Raw genomic sequence first — 26,622 nt, 5'->3', positions numbered from 1 at the left:
CAGGATGGAGGCTCACCTGCTCCACTCTGGCCTCATTTTAGCTGACCTCATCCACAATGATCCAGTTTCCAAATAAGGTTACACGCTGAGGCCTTGTGGTTAGTACTTCTCTTTTGTGAGATGTAATTCAATTCACAAACAAAAAATCTTAATAGAAATTGTCCCAGAAATAATTCTGGGATCTAATCGGTCCAGGAAACACCATTATAGGATTCTTGGCTATATGTAGTACTTGGGGCAGAAGGATGTTAACTGGTAATCTACAAAGGGAGTCCCAGCTGTGACCGTAAGTTAATATGCCTCCCATAGGTTTGATCAGAATCTTCCTTTTTGAGACCTCTTTTGTAACCAACATTCCATATGGAATGTTATTCTCATGTCCAGTAGAAGGCTTTTCTCTCACTTGCTAATGAAAATTACTTTTCTTCTCTGGGCCTGTATTTCTAGTATGGAGATAACAATCTACTCTTCTTAGGAGGACTACAGTAAGAAGGGTGAAAAGTACCTGGTCCAGCACCTGGCATCCAAGCAGGCGTTCTCGTAACAGTAGGTGCCTTTGGTCTGCTCAACAGATGGTCCTGACTTTCTTAACATTTTTAGTAAGTCGTTCTACAATCTCAAGGATATTTTCTAAATAGAACAAATTCCATAAGTAAGGTTTTCTTCAATTTTTTTTTCTCTTTAGGAAAATAATTTTCTTTATGGAAATAAAAATTTACCTTGGGCAAATATTCCACCCAACTGCTCTTTTAATAAGTTTCCAATATTAGCAAAAAATGGGTTGTTGAGCTCTAAAGTTCCTCATTTTCATCTTCCACCTCAGTGAGGGGAAGAGGGTGTGATCATGTGATTGCAGACAGAAGGAAACTGTGGGAGAGACCTCACTGCATAAAAGGCAACCTACAACCACCTCACTGTCAGAGAAGGCTGAGTGTTTGAGAGAGCTTGACTAAGACCCTCCCAGCATCCTGTGCCTCCAGCATGGAACCAAAGCAGATCAGGGAGGGCTACCTTGTGAAGAAGGTAAGTAGAGTGCCACTTGCAAAGGTGTAACTGGAGCCGGGCTGTGTGTGTGTGTGTGTGTGTGTGTGTGTGTGTGTGCATGTGTGCATGATTCGTATCCAGCCTAGTATTCTACATGCTGACATCATGAATGTTTCATGCTGAATCTTCATGCTATGTTGAAGTAGAAGTGGCTGCAGTATGAGGATTGTGTGGAGAAGAGATGGGAAACCAGTGCCTTGTTTCTTAAAGGTAAACTCACCCAGCTCAAGCTTCAGCACAGGGGGAACTCGTGGGTCCCAGGATTGTAGACTGCAGGGTTTGGAAGATGACAGCCCTATTCAAGAAGAGTTGTTATGATGTAGTAACTATAATTGATTCATAAAAAGGCCTTATCCTTAGTTGGGTTTAAATTTGTTCACCCATTCTTCCTAGAAGATTTGTGTAACCTGCCATCAAGTTTGGGAGACACACCATTTTAAAAATTAGGAAAGAGAAGTTCAGGTTTACTCAAAAAACACTGAAGTCTCACTGCTGTGGCATCAGAAAGATGGAGTTTTGCTGTCACTGTTGGTCTTTGTCTTGGTGTGAGTGGACGCTGAGTTGTTTCACCTCAGGATGTGACTTCATCTTTTGGGAATCACCTACTCTCATGGGCATGCACACACGTACACCACACCCACACATGTGTCCCAACAGAAGCGAGCTTAGGGCTTGACAAGCAAACTGAACTCAGAATCTGTTCAGATGCTTAGCTTTTTAACTGTATGAGCACCAGAGGCAACTCTGGGTTAGGCCACTCTTTGGTTCACACTTAACCTGACATCTGCTTCTAAAAAAGTTCCACAGGCTTCATGGCTGTCTGATTCTGCTTTGATTTCAGACCAGAAGGGACCTTAGATTGTCAGGCCTTTGTTGTGTCATTTGAAAGAGAAGACTGGGAACCAGGAGGGTCGGTGATTGTCCACCATCACATGGCTGTGACAGAGTTGGGATCAGAGACCTACAAGGATTACTGGGTTTCTGATTCATGGCACTGAAATCTGTTTAGGACCCCTATGATTTTATTAAAGCAAACTTAATCATATTTGTATTGTGTTCAGGTGGTATGTAAGGTATGAGTTAATGCTGGAGAATAAGTTACCCTCAGCCAGCTATATCCTTAAACATATTTCAGAAAACACACACACAAATATGCTGGCTTCTAGGTAGATTCTTCGTAATAGATGTCAATATTCTTTGAGAACCAACATAAAAAATGATGACTTTTTTTCTGTGATCACTTGGCCTACTACCCTCAGAACAGCAAGTAAATGAAACATATTTGGTTGGTTGGTTTTCAAGTTTAAAATAATCACAGATCTTTCCATGAAAATCATTGTTACAAATTTTTGTACTCATATTTTAAACTCCCTAAATTATAAGATAAAAATTCAAATAAATGAGGCTGTCTGAGAAAGCAGTGGATGATAGGCTATCAAACATTTGAGCTCAAATTAATAGTTTTTGATTAGTGAGAATAATCCTCCCAGATTATGGCCTACACAAGCTACTCTAGAAATGCACCTGGAATAAAATATAGTGAAATATCATATTCATGATTTCACAATTTTTATCTTCCATAATTTTCATGTTTACAATTTAAATTAATCAGATAATTTAAATCATGTTCATGTTTATATTTTAAATTATAAGATTTACATTTTTCCTTTTTAAAAAAGTCTTATTTATTTTTATGGGAAAGGCAGACCCACAAAGAGAAGGAGAGAGAGAAATATCCTCCATCCTTTGGTTCACTCCCCACGTGGCTGAAATGGCCAGAGCTGAGCCGATCCAAAGCCTGGACCCTTTTCCAGGTCCTCCATTTAGGTTTAGAGTCCCAAGGCTTTGGGCCATCCTCAGCTGCTTTCTCAGGCCACAATCAGGGAGCTGGATGGGAAGTGGAGCAGCCAGACACAAATTGGTGTCTACATGGGATTCCACAGCTTGCAGGATGGTGGTGAATTTCTTATCAGCGGGTTGCATTGCTTTTGTTATTTTGTAAACAAGCATGCTGTCTTGTCAGGGAACTGACTGATTTAATTTTATCCTTACAATTGTGCACATTTAAAAAAATTCTCCACCTCTGGCATCTTGCAGGTAGTATACTGTTTCATTCCCAGGGTATTTCACCTCTTTGAAGACAATTCTCATTGTTCTGCCTGTCACATATTTACTAAAACCTAGTCAATTCTTTTGCAAAATTCTCTAGGACAGATTGTGCTATTCTGAGACTATCTTTTGAAAAGCTCCTGTTGATGTGTTAGTTTGAGGGTCCCTGAACAAAATGATAAGGACAGAGTTATAGAGAATAGAGAATATTAATGAGTGTTTACTCTGTTCCAGGCAGTGATGCCAGCAATGTGCATGGGTTCCTTCAGTCTCTCCACAAACCTAAGTAGATATCATTTTCCCCATTTGCCAGATGTAGAAAAGCAGGGATTAAAATTTGCTCAAGAGTAAATTGCTAAAATGTAGCAGATCTGGGATTTGAGCCTGAGTTGTCCAGTTGCACAACCCATGGTCACTTTCCTTAGAGTCTATACTTCCAACTTACAGCCCACAATGAGGTTAGTGTCTTTTTGACAATCACATTCATATGCTCACCGTAATTCTTTCATTGTTCATACACCCATTTTCTCAAATTTTACCAATGCATTGTATAAATCCTTTAAAAATCTTTTTAGAGAAAAAGGGTACATTATTTAATTCTTTTACTGCTGTTGAAGCAGTACATTTCTATGTTTGCTGTATTCAAGTATTCCTTCTTTTAAGGATTGCTGCTTTATATTATTTATCCACTAGAAAACTGGGAATGCTTGCACATTTCTTGTTGATCCTAAAAGGTTAGATATATTAATGATACAAACCTTTAATCACCCGATGCTGTATTAAACACATCCATACATTTGCAATGGCTTTCAGCTGTTGCACTCTTTTAAAATTATTTATCCATTTGAGAGACACACAGAGATGTCCCATCCATTATCCATTGTCTAAGTGCAACTGTTGACGATGGAGCCAGACTGAATTCAGGGACTAGAGGTTCAGTCTCCTCTCAGGGTTGTATTAGCAGGAAGAGCGAGTCAGGAGCAAGAGGCAGGTATCAAATCTAGACCCTTTCCTATGGATGCAGCATCCTCTCCCATCCAAGTACTAACCAGGTCCAACCCTGCTTAGCTTCCGAGATCAGACGAGATTGGGTGCGTTCAGGGTGGTATGGCCGTAGACTGGATGCAGCATCCTAACCAGGATCTTCATGGCTCAGTTACTTTATAGTTTTTCACATATACAGAGATTTATTTTTATGTGGTTACATATCTCATCTTTTAAGGTTTTTTTTTTCCTTTTGTCATCATGCAATATGGCTCTGGTGTGTTAAATTATACCAGTCCTATGATGATGAGCAGTTTCTCACTGGCATCTTCCAGTCTGACTCATCATCTACACAACCAACTGTGAACATGCAATTTTACACATTATGACAGAAAGGATGAATATATGTGATATTATATATTTATATAGTTTATGTGCATACAAATAATCACATAGCAAATAGAAGTGTATACGAGGGAACTTGAAAACATTTGTGGAGAATTCAATGAAAAATCAGTTTATTTTAGTGCAGAAAAGTTTTAAAATCTATCTGTGCATGGTTCTTTTTACAACATGCATTTCTGTGAACTGTTTAAAGGCTCCTCATACATCTCTATAGCATTAAAATCAAATAGCTAGCTACAGGTCTAAAGAAACTGAATCAGGTTTCAGAATTTCTGTTACACAAGAACCAAAATGCAGGTGATGTCCAAGGGGAAAGGAAGGGAAGGGAAGGGAAGGAGCCCACAACTGGGAATTAAAAGATCAGGATTCTGGGCTTGGTGTGATGGCTCTGTTGGCTAATCCACCTTGTGAGTGCTGGGATCCCATATAGGCACCAGTTTGTGTCCCACTGCTCCACTTCTCATCACTTCCAGCTGGCTGACTTTTACCAACTAGTCCCATTCCAAGGCTGAATGCCTCAAGGGACTGTGCAGTTTCCTATCATAGCTACTCCTGAGGCAAATACTAACTTTTAGATTTGAAAGAGATTTTAGCACTCTCCTAATAGAAATTTTTCTTTCTAGGTTACTGAATAAGTGTCTTTATTTTAAGATAATTAAAAATTTTAATGAATAAATTTGTCTATAAATCAAAAAAGTATATATCATCCAAATAGATTTTCATTCATTTGCTATTTTTCCCAGTTATTGAACAAAATTTCAAACCGACAGAAAATAATGGAAAAAGCATTGATACCCCTCATATGCTTTTACCTAGATTCATCCACTGATAATGGCTAGGAATTTTGGCTTTCTGTTTCCCTATCTATAAACCCCTGTATTAATACACATTAATATAGCTTCCTGTTAAGATAGCTGAGAATAACCTGCAGACATTATATTACCAATTAGATCATTGTCTTCTAAGAACAAGACATTCTCCTATATGTCTACAATGCGACTGCTGTGCCTGAAAATTTAATATGCTCCAATGTTATTTTTTATTTTATTTTTTATGTTCAAATGACCCCAGATGACTCAAAAATATCCTACGTAGGTGTTTTTCCAAAATGCATGATTCAGACAAGAACCATGACTTGCATTAAATAAGCTATGTTTCCTGTGAGTAAAACAGAGAACTAACTAAGTATAGTGCTATTGTACAGAAGCAATCCAAAGGAAGGGTGTTGGTGCAATGATCACTGTGTAGTTAACCAACAGGACCTCTGCTATACTAAGTAGAACAATATTATTTTTTTAAGTTAAGGTATTACATACATGCAAAAAAAGTACATAAAGTATATCACCATTATTGACGTTTGTGAACAATATGAACAACACACAGATGAAGATGCAGGTATTTCCAGTATCATGTAATATTTCAATTTCCTCTTTCTTTTCTATTCTTCCATCACAGATAACCATTATTATCATTTCTTTTCAATTTATTTCTTTAAAATAATGAGTTGTTTCATTTAGTTGTAAGCAGAATTGCAGAGAGAGAGACAGAGAGAGAGAGAGAGAGAGAGAAGGAGACAGAGGGAAAAATCTTCTATTTACTCTCTAAATGGTCACAACAGCTGGGATTGTGTCAGACCAAAACCATAAGCCAGATATTTCTTCTGGGTCTCCCACATGGTTGGAGGAGCCAGAGATTTTGAGCCATTATTTGTTGATTTTTCAGGCACATCAGGAGGGAGCTGGATAGGAAGTGGAGCAATCCAGACTCGAGCTGGTGCCCTCATGGAATGCGAGCATTGCAGGCAACTGCTTAACCTGCCATGTCACAGCACCAGCCCCAATAATTCATTTTCTTATCAGTTATGTCTCTTTTTGGATTTCATGTAAGTGAAATCACTCTTTAAATACATTTTGTCTCTTTTTTCACACCATAATATCTGAGATTTATCTCACAAATTGAATAGATACCAGTACAGACTTATATCAGTAGTTCATTTAAAAAAATCATTAAATTGTATTACATTGTAACAATTTTCATTTTTTACTTGAAGAGCAGAGCAAAAGAGCAAAAGAGAGAGACATCTTTCATTCACTGATTTTATTCCCCAAATGCCCACATCAGCAAGCGCTGGGCCAGGCTGAAGCCAGGAGCCCAGCACTCCTACCAGTGACTTCCACCTAGGTGACAGGGGTCTAAGTACATAAGCCATCATCTGTCATCTCCCAGCATGTGCATTAGCAGGAAGTAGCTGGATCAGAAGCAGAGTAGCTGGGACTCAAACCAGGCATTCTGGTGAGATACTAGCATCCCAAGCAAAATCTTAACTGCTGTGCCAAACTCTTGCTCCCCATTATCTGAATTTAATACATAAAGAATGAATTTATATATTACACTGTATAATTTACTTGTCCATTCGCCTGTTTATGTTACTTTTGTTTTTGGTAGTTCTGGATAAAGGTGCCATGAACATTGTTTGCTGTAACTCTAGCAGCAGTATATGCTCCTTTCCCTTATATCTGTGCCCAGGGATGAAATTACTGGTGCAAATTTGTGGTTAGCTGTAGCATAACATAAACTGCAAAACACTATTCCAAATAGGATGTAACTCGGTGCACTTCTGCCAGCCAGGAATGTTCCAGAGAAGTTTGAACCTGTGCTTCCCTAACACATAATGATGTTGAAGACTTTTCCATAAACTTTCTGAATATTTTCTGTAGTGAAGTGCATGTTCACATTCTTTGTTCTGTACAAGTTACATTCCTATTTTTCCATTGACTTACAGGAGATCTTCTGGATATGAGTCTTAGTTGTAAAACAGAAGCACATTTGAGATGGCAATTATTTCATGTGTTGGCCTAGTGTCTATTTTTGCCCAGTTTTTAAAAAAAGGAAATAACCAGTGTTGGTCTAGAGTAGTCAGTCTGCCTGTGCAGAAAAGAGATAGTGTGTCTTTAATTTTAAAAACTTTCTGTAGCTAACAGGAAATGTTTGGACAAGAAAATGATAAATCCCACAACTATTTATCTTTTTTTTTTGCATGAATAGTCTTCCTTTTGGGCAACTGGACCTTTATTTAGATGCCCTTTGTGTTTGAGATAAGCAACAGGATCTGCTGGGAACTGGATAATAATTCTATTTTTTGGTAGTAATGATAGGGTGACATGATGGGTCAGAGAAGAGAGGCAAAGACCTTCTACTTTTTCAAAGCAGAATGCTCAAAGTTTTTTCAAAGGACAGACTTCCTTAGTCTGGTCAAAATGGTTGATTTATTGCTAGGGGATTTGGCACTAACTCAGATTAAAAACTTTTAAAGTATTTAATTGTTTGAGGATTAGAGAGACAGAGAAACACATAGAGAGCTTTCATCCACAGGATCACTCCCCAAATGCATACATACGCTGCACTGGCCTGCACATAGAAATATTAATCATCTGCCTCACCCTGGCCAAAGCTATTAGATCAGTAAACGTTTACAGAATAGTACTGTTACACATTGTTATTTATATTATGTAAATAATTTTAAAATATCTTCATTGTTTAGTCTTAACTACTCAATAATACATGTTATGATTTTAATTACAACACTTTGTTCCAGAAATTGAGCACTTGGCATTCTCATGGTGTGCTAGGTTCCAGTCCTTCCAAAATAGTTGACATAGTTGAGGGATCATACTTAAACACTTCATGTATAAGATGTGTATACAACTCTTATAATTCATACATACATGCATATGTTGTATTAGATAATGTATGCACGCAACACACATATATAAATATATCTATGTTTTTTACAGATCTAAGCCTAATTAATGTTTGTTTTGGGTATGACAACAGAATTATTGTTCCCTCCTAGGAAAGCAAAGCACTGCATTTCAGAAATGCCACGATGAAGGAGGCATGAAGTACAAGAGGCAGAATATATCTCACGGGAGATCCTTGAATGGAATTCCACCAGGGAAAAAGCAAGAGATTAAAGACTTTTAAAAAACTAACTTGAGAAAGAGAGAATCTCATTTACTGGCTCACTCCTTAAATGCCTGCAAGCCCCCATGAAGCCAAAGGCCAGAAATTAGGAACCCATTCTAGGTTTCCACATGGGTGGCAGGAATCCAATTACTTGATCCATCATCTGCTGCTTCCCAGGGAGCACATTAGCAGGAAGCTGGAATTGGAAGTGAAACTCAGACTCATGCCAAGGTCCTCTGACGAGGAGCACGGTTGTCCCAAATGGTAGCTTAACAGCAGTGCCACAGTGGCCACCGATCATAGTTACAGATCATAGTTTTAAAAATCCTAGGAAAAAAGCTTCCTATGCTCAGAATATAGACTATTTGACTCTTTGTTACTGACAGACATCTGCAAGAATTGAAGCTTTCTAAAACAAAAATATCAAACCTTCCAACCAAAACCACCTCTTTCTATCTTCAAGATAGGCAGTTAAATTTTTTAAAATGAAAAAAAAAAGATCAAAAAATAAACTGTAAGGTCATGGGTAAAACGTTGTACAGAGTGTGTTTCAGTTCTTACAAGCAGCAGAAGGTGAGAAAAACGAAGTGGTTCCTTTGTGGTTGTTGTTGGTGTGAACCAACTATGAAAAGGGAGGTGCAGGAAAGGGCCTGGGTGGGGATGAAGTAAATGATAAGGACTGGTCACTCTTTTCAGTGAAGTATGATGGCTGCTAGCAGTTGGCAGTTTAGGAAATGATCATTGTATTATTTTAATGAACATCTGTGTGCTTAGTATCATGAGCCAGTGAAAGTACCTGATCATGCCATTGCCATGGAGAAGCAAAGATAACCACACTGAAGACAATTAAAGAACAGTGAAGGCCGTACATAACAAGTTCCAGGATGCCTGGGACAATCTGTGAGAAAAGCCAGGGCTGATCCTGGGCTCAGGAGAGTCAGTGCTGGGAAGCTAACATCAATGAGGTGGCCAAGCTGAGGCTTGGAGGACACAGAAAGCTTAGTCAAGGAGGGGAAAAGGAACATTCCAGAGACTCAGAGAGTTCACTCACTGTGCACAGGGTTGGGGTAGAAATGAGAATGACATCATGAGAAATCACTGATTTGAGAGGAAGCATCACAGAAGGTGTCACCGAACATGAGTGAAGTCTACACTAAGGAAACATAGAATCTTATCTGTTAGGAAGAATCAGGTCACAAAGAGCCCTGCTCTCTCTAGCGCTATTTTTGTGATTACAGGGAAGTGTGTTCAATACCTGGAAACCTCTGTGGGTTGTATTATTAGAAGATGGGATTGAATTCTACAAAGGGAAAGGCGAGGCCGTCCCCAATGGAATGATTCCCCTGAAAGGAAGCACGGTGATCAGTCCTTGCAACGAATTCAGCAAAAGGATGGTAAGTTGATGTCAAGAACGACTGTGGAGCCCCCTTGCCAGAGGTTGACCTCTTAGTCCATGCCCAGCCTGCCATATGAGTGCTGCTCCCTGGGCCAGTCTTGCTCTCCACGACCAGCTCCTCACCAGGGAGTCAGGGTCTCTCCTGGGCAGAACAGGTTTGGATCTAACTCATGAGGGGGTCTCAACCTCTTGAAAGGAACCAATCCTAATGGGATATTTTCTATTTTTTAGTTTGTGTTCAAGATCGTTACTGCCAAGCAACCCATCTACTTCCAGGCAGCCTTCCTGGAGGAGAGAGATACTTGGGTTCGGGACATCAAGAAAGCCATAAGATGTGTTGAAGGTGGCCAGAAGTTTTCGAGGAAATCCACCAGGAGGTCCATTCGGCTACCAGAAACCATTGACTTGGGGTGATTTTCTGTGTTTGCTTTTCTCTATCGTTTGTTTTCTTGCCTCCCCGCACCCCCATCTTCTTACAGGGAGGGATATAGAAAGGTGCTGCTTGAAGGCTTGCTTGGGCTGCCTCCCAAGTCTGTGTTCACTCTGCTGGGCTGACACTGACACTTGGCACATGAAGATATTAGCTTGAGTCCCAAGGAATAATCATGGCCTCTTTATTGCCTAGCTTGGGGCTCTAGTTTCCCAAGCAAGCAAAATTTCAAGTTCAAGTTCATAAGTTCATAAACTCAGGAAAAGACATTCAAGGAAAACACTCATTCTGGGTAGAAATAATTTGTGCCCTGATTTACTGGACTCTTGTAGCATAAAGAAGGGTCAGAGACCAACAGATGAACCTAGCCCCTGACGGGGTTGGGAAGGGGATTCCTTCCTTTCTGTGTGTTTCCCATCTTCTCTGGACATATGCACTCCTCCCTTTGTTATAATCTGGTCCTTCTTGGTGGGGTTTTGTTTTGTTTTGAATATTGAGCTCACTCTAAACCGGAAGTCCTGTTGGGAAGAATCCCTACTAACTGACTAAAATATCTAGCAAGAATTCCACTTCCATGGGACTTTGGGGTGGGGAAGAGCTCTTTAAGAGGGTCCTGAAGACTTCCCTCTGCATGACTAGCAAACTCGCTGTGTCACAGCAGTTTGATGAAGCATGTGCAGGGAGCACAGTGAGGTTGGGCAAGCTTCCCTCACCAGCAAAGACTCCACCTGCAGCCGCTACCGTGAGTCATCGTGACTGGATTCCTGGCCAGGGTGGACAAAGTCACGGGGGAATGATGCTTGAACTATGTGGACTCAAAGAGAGCACAAACATGGCCTTCTGTTTCATTGCTTAGGATGTATCTGACAAGACTATCTGACCTTTATTACCTCAAGGACAGATATAAAAACACAAGGAAGGGCCATCGTCTGCTTTTCTAGGTGCATTAGTAGGAGCTAGATGGGAAATGGAGCATCCAGGACTCAAACTGGTACTCATTTGGCATGTTGGCACTGTGTGGTGGTGGCTTAATTTGCTGTGCTACAATACTGGATCCATTTTTAAAAACTGATTCTGAGAACAGTTAATCTTTGGCACCTATTTTGAAAAACTGTCCCTTTCAGATGCCAGGAATTAAGTCAACAGAGGTTAATGAGTTTAAGAGATTTTAAGGACCAACCTAGTGTATGCTGCAGGCTTGAGAGTTAATATGAGACTGCCCTTTGAGTACACATGGTCTAGTGGAAAAGTGAGGCTCAGGACAACTGGAGTGCTGGCAACATTTGCACAGGAGCAGCTTGTCCAACATGGCCACCTGCAGACAGCACTAACCTTTCTCTACACTCCCCACTCATCCATCTGTTTCCATCTCTGTGCAGTGCCCTGTATTTGTCCATGAAAGATGCTGAGAAAGGAGTGAAAGAACTGAATCTGGAGAAGGACAAGAAGATTTTTAATCACTGCTTCACAGGTAAATGCACTTGCAAGCCTGAAGTGGGACACCAGGGGAGAGCAATAAGGAGTTCCCTTTGTTCTCACAGAAGAGGTGCTGTGTGTGGAGCATGAAGCCAGAGTAGAAAAAGCCAGAGATTGCACGCTGGTGACACTAAGAATGGAGCTTCCTCAGCGTGGAAACAGGAAGTAGAAAGGAACTTTATTGTTCAAGACATTTTATAAGTTCTAATGTATCAACCAAAGGACCTTTCCTCTCAAAGACAGAGCCGTATTGAGAAATAACAGAAATAGAAAACAAACTGGTAAAATGAAACCTTTACTATGATAAACAGGGACCAAAACATATATTGCGAGACTTAAATGACAATATCAGGGGTGTCAGAGCCTGTACAGGGTGAGGTATTTAGTGTTATGAGTTTAGACAGAGTATGAAGTGATTAAAAGCATACTCTTTGGAGCCATACCACCTGGCCTCAAATCCTGGCTCTGCAACTGTCTATCCATGAAGCCTTGCACCAATAACTTAGCCATACTGTGCTGCAATTTCCCTGTCTATAAAGGGAATGATCATGGGCTCTCTCTTCACAGCTTGCTACTATATGTATGAAATTGTGCTTGGCATCTACTAAGTGCTATATGGTATGATTTCTCAACTTGGTTCTTATGATTAAAAATCCCCTAAGTCTGCAGAACAAATTCTGTGAGTTCAGAAAAGAGAAAAAAACTCACAGGGTTATTGGGGTGGTAAGAGGTGATGCTGAAATTTGACCCCAAATTCATTTAGTTACTTGTGATTGCTAATGAATAGGCTGGGCAGAATACAGGACAGAGTTTTGGCACAACAGTGTACAGATATGTGCCCATGAAAAGAAACAATCAGACTGACAGTGCTGATGGATCATTAGACAGCACAAAAGGCAACCTACAGTTTGGCAATAGGTTGGTCGGGCGACAGTGACAGCTTCCTTATTGTGACAAGAGAAGTCAAAGGAAGAAAGTTCTGAGAAAGTACAATAGATGTAGAATCTGAGAGGATGTCCCATCAAGTCAGATTTGGGAAGGGAAAGAAAAAAACATGTGGCTTGTGATGGCCTTAGAGAGTCAAGCCAACAGTCCATTAGCATCAGAAAAATAAGGGCCAATATTTGGAACCAAGACACCAAGAAGCCATGGAAATGGTAAGGGAAACTAACAAAAGCTAGACAGCCCTAAGTGACAGAACTAAGGTTACTAGCACAGAGTCCCAGGCAAAGGGCTAAGAAAGGGGTTTCAGTGTAGTCTGGACTCATTTCCTGTGTAATGTATTACTGAGTTCTAGAGTTTTGGGCTGTCACATCTTAGGGGCTTCCCACTAAAGGTCAGAATAGGATGTCGAAATCTCCGTGAGTGGAGCTTACGTCTGGGAATGAGGTGGCCTGGGGAATGAAGGCTGCAGCAGACATGGGACCCAGGCAGGCGCAGGTTGTGATGGATGATCTTGAATGTCAGGTGAGTGGGAGACCTGAGTGAATTGTGCTCTTCAGGTTCAACATGCCCAGCTAAACAAGAGTGGACTCAAGAGTTAAAAGACTTAAAAAGTGAAGGCCCAACATAAGCATAGCTTTAGGCCTGAGATCACTTAAATTCTCTGAGCCTTTAGTACAGCATTACTCTGAGAAGTAGAAGTAGAAATGTACTATCACTTACCTTATCCTTGTAGAGAAAGAAGAATGGGCAAGAGTTTTCCATACATGAAATTTATGGAGAGCTCACAAACCAAATACTTTCCTTGTCTTGTGGATCTTACAGACAGCACAGCCACTGATGGTGCATGGAGTGCCCTGGGTGTGCTGCTGTGTTATCTCTCTGGCTACTTTCATCATGGACACACTTTTGTGAACACAAAACTTTGTTTTGGTCTGCTCATAACCCAGCTGATGGATCAATTTGATTTTTAATTCCTTTATATCATCTCTTGAGGCATAAAGTTGATGAAATGCTCCCCAAGGTTTCCCTGTTGACTTCAGTGACCAGTAAAAGTGATAGCATCAACTTTGCATTTAGAACACACACATTTCATTGTGTCATTTCCTATTTAAAAACTTGCAATGACTGTCCCCCGCCAAGTTTCTCATTTTGCCATCAAAGCTTTTCCAACCCTTGTACCCCCCTTTTCTGGTCTTCTTTCAACTCTTTTCTCTGTTCCTGAGAGCTGGTGGCTGCCTGTATGCATTTGTTCACGCTGTGCCCCTCATCCTATGTGCCAATTCCTCTTAGCTCTTGCCTCATATGCTTGGCAAACAGCTACTCAGTTTTTTTAGGTGTAGGCCCAGTGTCACTTCCTCTATGAGTGTTTTCTTGACAGTGCATCTCAACTCCCTCCCCATCTTCGTCCTCCCAGCCCCACCTCCACATTGGACCCAGCAGTTCAGTGTGCTGATGTAATGATGGGTACTTATTAAAATACTCCTCATCTATTCTGCTCTTTAGAACTGACACAAAACTCACCTTGACAATTGCTCAATAAGTGTTTGCTAATGGAATAAATAAATAAATACATACATAAATACATAAATAAATAAGCTAGCTCAAAACCAGTTTCTTTGACCTTTTCTTAAGGAGTGGGTAAATGTTTTTGAGAAATCTTTACAAGGTTTCTTTGCTTTCTCCTTGGAATAGCAGGGCAGATGTGACAAGGCAGACACACATGTGCCCTGCAGCCAGTTCTGGGGTGAGGGTCAGTGGATTGATTGTTCCTTGGGAAGGAGAGTTCACTTTCCCTCTGATGGTCCCCATCCAGGTAGCTGTGTCATCGACTGGCTGGTATCCAACCAGTCCGTTCGGAACCGCCAGGAAGGCCTCATGGTTGCCTCATCACTGCTCAGCGAAGGCTATCTGCAGCCTGCGGGAGACCTGTCCAAGGCTGCAGTGGATGGAACTGCTGAAAACCCCTTTCTGGATAATCCTGATGCCTTCTACTACTTTGTAAGTGAGAAAGGCTACCCATCTATTTATTCTTTATAGTGGAGGCAGCCCTGGGCAGATTCTAGGTTGACTGTAGTTTATAGTCATGTATATGAAAAAAAAAAAAAGCCTAACCTTAAAGGGAACTATTAGATGAGAAATGACTGGGTTGTCAGGGGAGGAAGAGGTCAGGCAGAGGTAAAGAAAATACTCAAAGCCTTGAAACTGGAGGACTCATTCTGAACCTCTACTGCCCCAGCCATCACTAAGCGATTCAGTTTATAAAGGAAATGGGTGTTCCCTTGAACAGTGCTGTGTAAATGGATTTTTAAAATATCATACTTTTCTTATTCTGAGCAATGAAAATGAATTATTTTTACACATGGTAAGCACTCTCCTAGAAAAAGGAGCTGGATTAGTAGGGATAAAGTGCTGAAAATCTGATCTCCCTGAAGCTTACGTGTGGCATGCTAGTAGTATTTTTCCAAATACATATTAAAATATCTAACTCTTAATGCAAATTTAAAATATGCTTATATAATCACTTCTAATAATCCTCTTGTGTTCTTGCCATTTGCTGACTGCAGATTGAGAAACACTGTATCACATAAAATAGATCTAATCTTGGGCCATGGGAGAATGATAGCAGCAGTGGATTTCTACGGGGATTTTGGTCATTTTGTTTCTATTTTGGATCAGAGTATAGAAGTGAACAATCTACTTCAGAGAAGCATCCTTATTAGAAAAGTGAAGTGAATCTTCTAGGCAATTTCATTTCAAGGGGGGAAGTTACACTGTCAATAGTATTATTTGGGGAGGAGAGAGGGAAAGGGGACTTTGAGCTGGATATTTCTAGCCTTTCATACATTTATGATTCTAAAAACACCAATCACGGTGGCCCTTCTTTCTGTGTATGATTCATCACTCATTTATATACAAGCAAGGGACAATAGATGAGGCTGGACAACTGCACTTGGTCTTCCCAAACTGCAGGAACAAGGCTGGGTACCAAAAGATTCAATGGTGATAACATTGTAAGATGTATATGAAACAAATTCTGTATTAGCGGTATGCTTTCCTAAGAGAAAGAAGGCTCTCAGGGTAGAAATGAGCACAGTGAGGAAGAGTGAGCCAAACTTTGAATATTGTTTTAGGAACCCTCGACAATGAAAGGGCATTGGGAAGATAGATTGTACCTGAAAGGAACAACAGCTAGGGGGAGAGGCTGGAGGAGGGACAGTGAGCTAGCCGAGAATAACCTTTAAAGGTCAGAATGGGCATATACAATAGCCAGAAGGAAAAGTAGGGGCTGCTGTGGTGGCTGCAGGGGAGGGAGAAGTGGGAATGGTATATATGTTGGAGACTGGGAAAGTCATCTTGCTGCCTGGTTTCCCAACAGCCAGACAGTGGGTTCTTCTGTGAAGAAAATTCCAGTGATGATGATGCGATTCTGAAAGAAGAATTCAGAGGGGTCATTATCAAGCAGGGATGTTTACTGAAGCAGGTGAGTAGCCATCTCTATTGCCTTCCAGACTATCTTACCAAACCCTTTTTTCCCCCCTAAATGACCAAATGGCATTTGGTTTATCTGGCCAATAATCATTCAGAAAATGAAACTCAGAGTGAAAGATAGAAAACAGCTAGGTGTGATCAAAGTGTCAAGTCTAAGCCATGCAAGGCAGAAAATACCCTTAGATATAGGAAACACTTCTTTTCTCAATACCATAAGATTAAATGTTTCAAGAAAAATATTGCCCATTTCATTGGCTGAAGAAAATAAATTGTCTAAAAGATGCCATCCAAAAGACAGATGTTTCATGGTAAAAGAACTCACATTGTGCCTATGTCTCCTTTTAAGGTAACAAGGAAATCTGAACAGATTACAAGTAGAATGGGGATACCTCGTGTCACTGAAAGCAAGAGCTTGGCATTTCCAGACTGTGAATAGGGAACTGTGGGACCCAAAGCAGGGAATGCCTAAGGCCAATTCCACAAGAACAGCAGACAAAGGTCAAAACCAGTCTGATGGCAGGGGCACAGTCTTAGGGGAAACTCATGTGTAATTATAAGGTGTCCACAAGTACACCCACCATCTTTCTGGGGGACAGAGGCTGCCATGAGCTAACAAGCTGTAGCCAGATACCAGCTGCTAATGCCCTAGAACCTAAGAAGTAAGATAAGCACAAGGGTAGGGAGTGAGTTAGGAGGCCAGGACCAACATTCACCCAAGGAAGTAGCAGGAGGATGTGGCAATATTCAGAGTGAAACAGAGACTAACATGCTCTATCATAGGAGCCAATGCTGCTTTAGAGGGTCAAGGCCTTGCCTTCCTGGCTATGCTGTGAGCTGAGAAGCACTGCTTAGTACACAAGAAAAGGTCCTATCCATTCTGAGGAGCATTTCTTGCAGTCTATACACCCCATGCGATTGAGACATTTGACTCCCTCAACCTGTCTCAGTGATGAATGGATGGGTAAGAAGAGAATCCAAAGTATGCAGTTATACTTCAAAGGGTGGATGCTGGTCACTCTGAGTCCTGGATCATCAGAAACACATAGCAAGGGTTTAAAAAGAACCCATGAACTATTCTAATATCTTTTTTTTTTTTTAATGACAAGATAACTAGCCAAGTAGATTGCAGGGAAGGCTCCAGGCAGCTACCCTGCGGACAGAGTTTGACCATGGGTGGTTTCCCCGTTAGTCCTGCCAAACATTTTATGTTCCCAGCTCTTTGACTATGAGTAGTAGAAGGTGACTTTTGAATGATTTGAGAGAGAATTTCATGTTTTCTTATTTTATTTATTCCTTCTATAATGCTATGTTATCAGCCATTTCTTGAATTAGTTTCTTAGATAAGCCCTAATCGAGAACCACTCTTAAAAGGCAGAGTTAAGTGTTAGTTAAGTGGTATATAAAGTCTGAGCTGGACTGAAGTCATCATATCCAAACAGCGCACCTCAGGAAGAGACTGTGGATGGTCAAAAATCAGCTGAGGGAACGGCTTCTTGTGGGTGAGATAATGGTGACGAGGAAACTAAGGCATTTTTCCTTTGCCTTACTTTACTTGGCCTTTAGTAGGTACAATTTAGACTTAACTAGTCCACTTGGTATACTTTTGAATCCCACAGGGAGCTGTTATAATTGCACCTCAGGCCAATTAAATCAGAGTCTCTTGATTTTTGCAATCCCCAAGCAGATCTGCTATGCAGCCAAGCCTTTTTCTTTATAGCTAATTTGTCCCAATAGCAAAATACAGCTGTTGACACAGTCATCCTTACCACCTTCCTTTCCATATAGGGAAACAAAAATCTATGTGCATTTCCTGTGAAATAATTCTTCTCTGGCTGACAAAGAGGAAGAAATGAAAAATGTATTTTCTTTGAGTTGATATTCTCCTATAATGTTTTTTAACCTTTGAGCTCAGTAGTTAGTAACTCTGGTTTGTGTCAGAATCACCTGAGGGCATTAAATAACTATTTTCCTTTAAGTCCCAGAAAAAAGAACCACTGTAGTGTTCTCTACTAGGATTTGACCAGAGCTAATCTACATAAGCTTATCATGAAAAAGGACATGGTGTCCTACACCTCATTGCAATTTGTTGTGTTCGCCTAGAGGATGGTTCTCTTCCTCCTCCATTCTTCTCATTTCTCTATCCCTGGGGAAATAACCATACTTGGAAAATGGAGCAAGTTAGAAGATGAAGGATCTTGGATTATATACTTCCTTCTGTTCTAACAAGAATGAAATAGCTAGTTGTTTAGTTATCAGCCACGTGACGATGGAGAGCCTCAGTGTGTTACATATGCTTTTCTCTCTTCTACAGCAGAGAAAAGTATCCTTCTTGGTCTATTACAGGCAGCAAACACTCGTGGAATGAATTAAATTGAATGTTAAGTAGATGATTTTGACAGTTCAGTAACAATTCTTGGAAAACCCAGGAATACATGCTTTCCTTCACATTTTCAGAAAACACATATAAAGTGACAGATGATCAGATACTTACTAGCAATACACCACTTTGTAATGTCAGTGAGGGCTTCAAGAGAATATAGTGGCTGGCTAGGCTTAGCTGATTTCACATCCTCCTGTTGCCTTCCTCTTCCACTGATTCAGGATAACTTGGCGATCACTCAGCATTTGCATGAGCTGGCAGGACACTGTCTACAGATGAGGAGGAAGTAGTGTGGGGTGGCAGTTTTGGCATCCTCAGCTTTTGGGTAGTATTAAATAGAGCAAAGAGTAGGAATTCATACTTTCAGAAGCTGAGGCATCACACCACTGAGGATATAATGCAGCAATGAGAAATAGTCTCTGTGTTTACAGGGCTCTTGGGTCTATCCTTCAGCCAAGTTAAATGTTCCTTGGAAAAGAGATCCTTGACTATATGCATGGCCAAAACACCTTGGCCTATTCTCAAAAGCTACCTTTATATTCCTTTGACATAGTTTTTTGAAGAAGACACTGTTTGCTAAAACCACATTTCGTTTGTTCCAATGCAAACACAATGAAAAATATTAGAAAATTCACACATTGGTGCTTTCAATATGTGGTGTTTTAGAAATCATAAAAATTATTTGCATTGGGCCCGGCGCGGTGGCGCAAGTGGTTAAAGGTCCTCGCCTTGCACGCCCGGGATCCCATATGGGCGCCGGTTCTAATCCCGGCAGCCCCGCTTCCCTTCCATCTCCCTGCCTGTGGCCTGGGAAAGCAGTCGAGGACAGCCCAAAGCTTTGGGAACCTGCACCCGCGTGGGAGACCCAGAAGAGGCTCCTGGCTTCGGATCGGCATAGTATCGGCCCGTTGCGCTCACTTGGGGAGTGAATCATCGGACGGAAGATCTTCCTCTCTGTCTCTTCTCTCTGTATATCCGCCTTTCCAATAAAAAAATAATAAAAATAAATCTTTAAAAAAAAAAAAATTATTTGCATTCACAGAGGAGCTATGTATCTTCTCCTCATCCAATCTTGTTCTCCCTCCAGTGCTTCTGGGATAATTTAAATGATTTGAATTTTCTGTAGGAAACCACAGAATCAGGATTTCAGTGGCTTTTAACAATCTACTGCCTTGGGACTGATGCTGTGGCTTTGTAGCTTTACCATTTGCAGTGTTGTCATTCCTATGTGTGTGCCAGTTCAAGTCCCAGTTTCCAATACAGCTCCCTGTTGGCAGTATGGAGAAGGCAATGGAAGATAGCCCAAATGCTTGGGCCCCTGTACCCATGTGGGAGGACTGGAAGAAGCTCCTGGCTACTGGATTTGGCCTGGTCCAAACCACTGGTTCATTTCCCCAGTGTCATGGCCATCTGGGGAAATGAACCAGTGGTTTGAAGATTCTCTCTCTCTGCCTCTACTTCTCTTCAATCTCTGTAACTCTGCTTTTCAAATAAGCAAAATTATTTTTAAAAGTTGTAGTCTTCTCTCTCAGTTATGTCAGCAGAAAGCTATATTGGAAGCAGAGCAGCCAGGACTCCAAGCAGGATTCTGATATGGCTGCCAGTATCCTAAACAGTGGATTAACCTGCTGTGTCACAGTGTTAGCCCCTTGTCATGACATTTTAAAACTTATTCTAGGTTAGCTGAAATAAATGAGTGGCTCAGGGAGTTGCAAAGAGGTGCAAAGCAGCTTTCATGTACTGCTGGCAGTGTTGGGACAGGGGAGCAAAGATAAGCAGAATGTAAATCTTATCCTTAAAATCCAGTCTAGATGATGTCAGTGTTTAATCGTGTTGGGAAATGCCAAGTCCTAGTCCTGTTTTTTTTTTTCATCCTATCTGTTACAACTACATTCCATTCCCTTCTGCTGCTGCTACCTGAGGTTGGTCCCTAATTATTTTATTTCAGAATTACTGGAGTCATTTCCTAATGACACTTTTTAACTTTATTATCTTTATCCTAGTTTTCCTTTAATCCAGCCCCCAGTTGGTCCACACTGTGCATTGCCATTCTATTCATTTCCCGAAGCTGTGAGTGTCATCTTTTCACTTTATTACTCAAAAGCCATTGGCATCATCCCCAAGTCTTATTGTTACTATGCCCACTTTTACAAGTTTGCAATCTTGCTTTTGCTACTCCTTGTGAACCCTGCATTCTAGCCAAACTGTCTCATTCATCATTCATTCACATCTGCATATGCCGTGTGTGTTCTCACCTCTGCTTTTGTGTGTTGGGTTTCCCATCTACCTCTTTCCCACTCTCCTGAATCCTGAGTTTCCCCATATGAATGAGCTGAGATCTTTATGGAGATTTTGCTGACATCCTAAACCCACAGTTGTGTACCTTCATTTAATTCCTTTGGAACCCATTTTCTGTATCAATTACTTGATTTAGGCATTTGTTATTTTATATTTCACAAAGTCATGACCTCCTTGAAGAGCAGTGCCACATCTTAACCACTCTGATATCCCCCAAATGACATCAATCTAAGGAATAATTTAATCCATTTGCTTAAAACAACCACATTTTTAAGTAACCTTTGTGCTGGTTTGCTGACAGAGCCCTGGCTTGGAACTTGGTTCTCTGCATTTCAGGTTTTATCTTTTCTTTTCGTTTTTGCCACTAGGCAAGGACTTAGGTGGGTTCTGCATGTAGAATGATGCTCAGAACTCATTACTCCTTGTGTTGATCCTGAATACAGGGACATAGGAGGAAAAACTGGAAAGTGAGGAAGTTCGTTCTGAGAGAAAACCCTGCCTACCTGCACTACTACGATCCTGCTGGGGTAAGATTCTATGGTTTCCAAATCCGTTCAACTAGAAGCTTCTACTATGTTTACAATCTCACGACACGTCCCTTTCCTACTCACCCCCTCCTACTTCCAACATCCTCTGCCTTGTCTATTATCTCTCAATACAAAGATCTTATTTCTTAGGCTTCTGAGGACAGGATGAGCTCAGAGATAGAAGAAAAAAATCATTATATTATTATTTGATTGGCTTAGCATAACTTTTTTGTTTGTCCTAATTTGATCTTTCAAGGAAATTCAAGCAGTCCAACACTCTACCCCTGGCATGATATGTAGAACAACTCAATTTTTCCTCTAGGCCAAGCTCAGGGAGAGCATTTTTAAAGTATGGTAATATGGACTACCAATTGTTAAAAGGATATTTTCCCTGATGAAATGGACCATCTCCAAAGCATAAAGTCAATTCTGATTGGTTTGGATCTCCAGTCTTTGCTTGAAGGCAGGGTCCTTTGATTCTGTTCTGTGAGGATTATACAAGCTTTCACACATCTGGTGCATGTAGCCAAAGAGCTCCGAACCCCTGCAGCTCCTCTTCAGTGGGACATTGTGGCCTCAGCTTCTCCACCTCCCCTCCACTTTCCCTCCACATCTGAAGTGCAGATTCAGTTGAATTTTCTCATTTAGCCTCCCAAGCGTCCTCTGAAGTGGATATGGAAGGTACAAATCAGGAAAGGGTTTCCTGCTAATCTGTTTTTATTTCTCTGGGGACGCTTGATCTATACTGGAATGAGTCTGTGTGTTTCTATACCAGCATAGTATGCGTTTTGGGAACATAACTGACTACTTCTCTCTCCTGTAGGGGGAAGATCCCCTGGGAGCGGTTCGCTTGAGAGGCTGTGTGGTGACTTCAGTGGAGAGCAACCCAGATGGTAAGAATGGATTGCTGTGGGAGGGAGGTGCATCTGTTCTGTCTCTCTTCCTACTCCTGGGCATCCTGAGCCAATGTTAATCAGTCAGTCAGTCGGGCATATGCATGAATGATTTTAAGGTCTGAAAAGCTTAAAGGAGACCAGAAGCTATTTTCTCCCAGAGGCTGCTCCACTCTAGGCTTTGATAGAGAATGAAAAGTGCCTTTGTGATGTCTTGACTATGTCCTCCAACAATGTTCAGTAAAATCTGCAACCTCAGAACTGGCTCAGATGGACATTGTGTAATTCAGTCCTTCGGTAGGACTCCGCAGTAGGAGATCTTTTACTTATCCAGACCAGGGAATTGCCCACAGCATGCAGAGAGGCAGTGGTGAGTGGATGGTGCATCTGGTTGTAACTTGGTTTCTGCTGGTCAGTCACATGTCCCTGAGTGAATCACCAACTGCGCTGAAGCTTAGTTCCTGCTCCACACATAGGGGCTTGCCCCAGTTGACATATCTGTGATATGGCACATGCAATAACTGTGGGTGTTGGCTGACTTCTGGGAGCTAGAGAAAACCGGTGTCACTGATGAGATGCCGCTTTGACAGCCCTAACCGGGCTTCATTTTGCTGTCTTGGGATTATATGTTATAAAGGCTGACAGAAAAACATCACAGCTACAAAAGCATGGAGTTTTGCTACCCCTGGATGTGTCCACTCCACTACCCTGCCTTCGTCTAGAATTCTACTTTAGTTTTACAGTATGGAGTATATTGCTTTTTAAATTTGAAATGGATTTTCTAAGACTTGTCACAGTATTGACTAGTTTATTGCATTTTGCTCTTTCAACAAAAATGCTATTTCAGGGTATACATGTGGCACTGGTGAATATTATTGTGCAATATTATATTATGTTATATTCAAATATCCTTTATTATATTATTTTCACTCCATTGGTTTATATTATAGACAAAGTTTAATTTAATGAGTTTCTCATTAAATACTATAGTAGGAAACCATGCGAAACCTAGTTTGCATATAAGCTATGAGAAAAACTGTTTCTCCTCAATGTTACATTTATATTTTAAAAATACATAGACACATGCATAATCATACTACATGTACCTACCTATACAAGTGATATATAGATTTACCCACAAGTCTATATATCATACAATATTCATATGTTTGAATATAACTTATTTAATTTTGAGAGCAATAAAAGCCACAGGAATCTGTAATTTACAGATGACTTTTCTTGTGCCTATATGTATAATTTGCTTACTATTTCACCAGCCAAGAAGAATGATAAAGAGAACCTGTTTGAGATCATCACAGCTGACGAAGTGCATTATTTCTTGCAAGCAGCCAGCCCCAATGAACGCATAGAGTGGATCAAAGCCATTCAGGTGGCTTCCCGCACTGGGAAGTGAGGACACAGCTGCAGCTCCCCAACCCCTCTTGCGGGAAGCCCCATCTGGGATCTGTCTGCTACTGGGACACATCAACAGGAGAGGGTCTGGGGTGGGAAATTTTCATCTGCAGGAAGTTCTGAGTGTATCTTACCATGTGCTACACTATGTTTACTGCCCCTCACTGCTCACTACATCCTCTCACCACCATTCTGCATCCCCCAAGCAGCTGTGCGGCATAGCTGGGCTACTTCATTGCTCCTGACCTTAGGGCACCTGGTGGGAAATGAAGGAGCTAAACGAGGAGCTCTCTAAGGTCTCCTGTAGCCTGCTTAAAATAGAGCCCTGTGATTCTAATACCTATGGACACAATGGTGTCTCTGGTCATCCTGCTGATGTTGTTACTTGGTTATGTCATGGCCTTCAGTTGCTTTCAGATGTATTAGACCCAAGACAACTCTTCCCTTTGACATTTTTGCCAACCTGAACTCTGAGTACTAGACATGAACCTCTCTTTGTCCTTTGTCACTCATTGCAAATGGTGGTAGCTTTTAGGGTGAGGCCTGGGAAGTTAGGTCTTTTGAGAAAGAGATCTAAGGAAGTTAGAAAGCAGACAATGGCCTTTTCCATCTCCCAACAGAGCAGACTGTCCTGTTGTCACTTGAGGCTAATTTTAGCAGGGGCAAGGGGAGTCTCCCTTTATGCCTCTTGGGAACATTCTGTGCCATTTATTATTATTGTTAGGAGGAAGGACCCAAATCCATGTGATTCACTTTCAGTTAAATTGTATAGGAAAAAAAGAATGGCCAGCTGAATTTCCTCCATGAGTGAGGTAGCTTGACTAGGATGTTCCTCCCAGCCAGAGGGTTGAGTTGATGGGATGATGAGCTTCTCCAAAGTCAGCACTGAAAGGGTTCCAGTCTGCAGAGAGCTCCCAGAGGTGGCTGTAAGGCTCCTATTAACTGTAACAGTTGTGGGCATATATTTTAAGCACAGTAGTAGCAGCTCCTACTTAAGCTTTAGAGTTATGTGATCTTGATTCAAATTTTGGATTTGCTGGCAACTATTTTTTTTTTAAAAAAGATTTATTATCTATTTTTATTGGAAAGTCAGATTTACGGAGAGGAGAGACAAAGAGGAAGATCTTCCATCTGCTGGTTCATTCCCAAGTGGCCACAATGGTTGGAGCTAAGCCAGGAGCCAGGAGCTTCTGGGTCTCCCACACTGTACAGGATCCCAAGGCTTTGGGTTGTCCTTGACTGCTTTTCCAGGCCACAGTCAGGGAGCTGGCTGGAAAGTGGAGCAGCTGGGACACGAACTGGCCCCAACATGGGATCCCAACATGTGAGGGGCGAGGACTTTAGCCACTAGGCTACCACAACTTTTGAATGTGATCACTCACTAGTAATTCTCCAAAACTGAGATACTGCCCATAAAACTAGGGGTGTGTTTGTATGTGTGTGTGTATATTTTCCAACTTCAGATATTTAACTCTAAGTCCCCAGTAAGGAAAGAATAGGAAGTTCTTCCCGGTTTTATCAATTCCTTTCTTGCTCTCTTAATTCCCTCACAGTCTTCACCAGGCTGTTAACACTCTTGGATTGTTTGGTCAGTGACTTAGCAGTTAAAGACCTATCTTTTTCTCTGATTCCTTAGCAGATTGTCTTCATAGAATATGCTCAATAGGTTTTCTGCATTCACCGTTAACAATATTATTAGTGTGGGACAGAATCTTATGTTTTAAAATAAATGTGATTGGGTTTAGAGCTATTGGTGTGATGACTGTTTTGTCTCCCATTGACTCCCTTTTTCTATAATTCACTTTCATTTGTTGAAGACATTACAGAACACAGTCTTTCATCTCATGTCATCTCATTGACTTTATGATTCTTTAAAAAAAAGTCAGTTATTCTGGGGAACACTAAAAACATAAAGAAAGTAAAGCTAACGTTTAAGGAATATAAGTATACAGCAGCCAGCCAGATAGTATCACTCATTCTTTTTTACTACAAGACCATGATTATGATGTTCAGGCTAGTGAAAGAATACATTAAAGATGAATAAAGCTGTTTATATTGGAGGAAAGGAAGTTTCCCACCAAGGGCTGCTATGTATAAATGAGCAGATGTGCAGTGCTCAGTTCCAGGCAGCATTACTCACGTGGTAGTTTAGGAAAATACTATGCTCTGGGGCTGGCATTTTATGGTTTATATATATTGACCTGATGAGCATGCAGAGTGGTCAAGGCTTCCTGATACAGATGATCCTGGTGGAATGAAGGTTATATTAGTAAAATGAATGTTGGAAGACAGCTATGGATGTTGTGTGTATTTTTGGCCTAGAAATTAAGCATGAGAGTCTGAGCCCCAGAATGACTAATGATATGACTAATGAACTATACAACATATCAGCTCCAAGCGAGGAGCATCAGACCCTGGAAAGAAATATGGGGCAGCCAGGACTCAGGATTCCACTTTACAGTGAGTGACAAACTATAATATACAACCAATGGTGACTAAATAAAGGAGGACCGTGACTTCTGGAATTACAAGAATAACAATAAGCCAGAATATTTAGAGTGCTCAGTTCAAGAGATCTAACACTCTCTGAGAGAAAAACAGAAGGAGGCATGCCAAGTGAGAATCATACACGTAAGTGAAGAATTCAGTACTGATTTAAGGAAGGATGTTAGGTTTCTCTTGCACACACACACACACACACACACTCGCACAGAATGACTTTAAACAGCAAAATGAGGAACTCTCTAAGTCTAAAATAACAAATAGGTTCTCTGTGCTTGTTAGTAAATGCTAAATAAAGCTAAGCAGAGCATCAACATCATTTCCTCTGGATCCTGTGTGAAGCCTGGTACAGACATTTATCATCA

General features: G+C 41.0%; 1 protein-coding gene across 2 annotated transcripts; it reads left to right on the top strand.

Annotated features, from left to right (window-relative positions):
- Positions 1-889: 889 nt before the first annotated feature.
- On the top strand, positions 890-25,501 carry PLEK (pleckstrin). 2 transcript variants are annotated; one of them, XM_040993295.1, is made up of 9 exons: positions 890-1,023; positions 9,747-9,902; positions 10,136-10,314; positions 11,714-11,805; positions 14,569-14,753; positions 16,132-16,236; positions 21,366-21,449; positions 22,273-22,342; positions 23,620-25,501. In XM_040993295.1, the coding sequence occupies exons 1-9, from the start codon at positions 982-984 to the stop codon at positions 23,754-23,756; spliced, it is 1,050 nt and encodes a 349-aa protein (XP_040849229.1). In that variant the 5' UTR covers positions 890-981; the 3' UTR covers positions 23,757-25,501. The 2 variants fall into 2 exon arrangements, with proteins under 2 accessions (XP_040849229.1, XP_040849230.1); XM_040993296.1 differs by lacking the exon at positions 890-1,023 and adding an exon at positions 6,337-6,424.
- Positions 25,502-26,622: the final 1,121 nt, after the last annotated feature.

The sequence above is a fragment of the Ochotona curzoniae genome, unplaced genomic scaffold (assembly GCF_017591425.1).
Source record: "Ochotona curzoniae isolate NIBS_2020 unplaced genomic scaffold, NIBS_Ocur_1.0 contig_883, whole genome shotgun sequence".
NCBI classification, from domain to species: Eukaryota; Metazoa; Chordata; class Mammalia; order Lagomorpha; family Ochotonidae; genus Ochotona; species Ochotona curzoniae.
The sequence above is the reverse complement of the archived record's forward strand: the minus strand, read 5'-3'. Positions and strand labels throughout refer to the sequence as shown.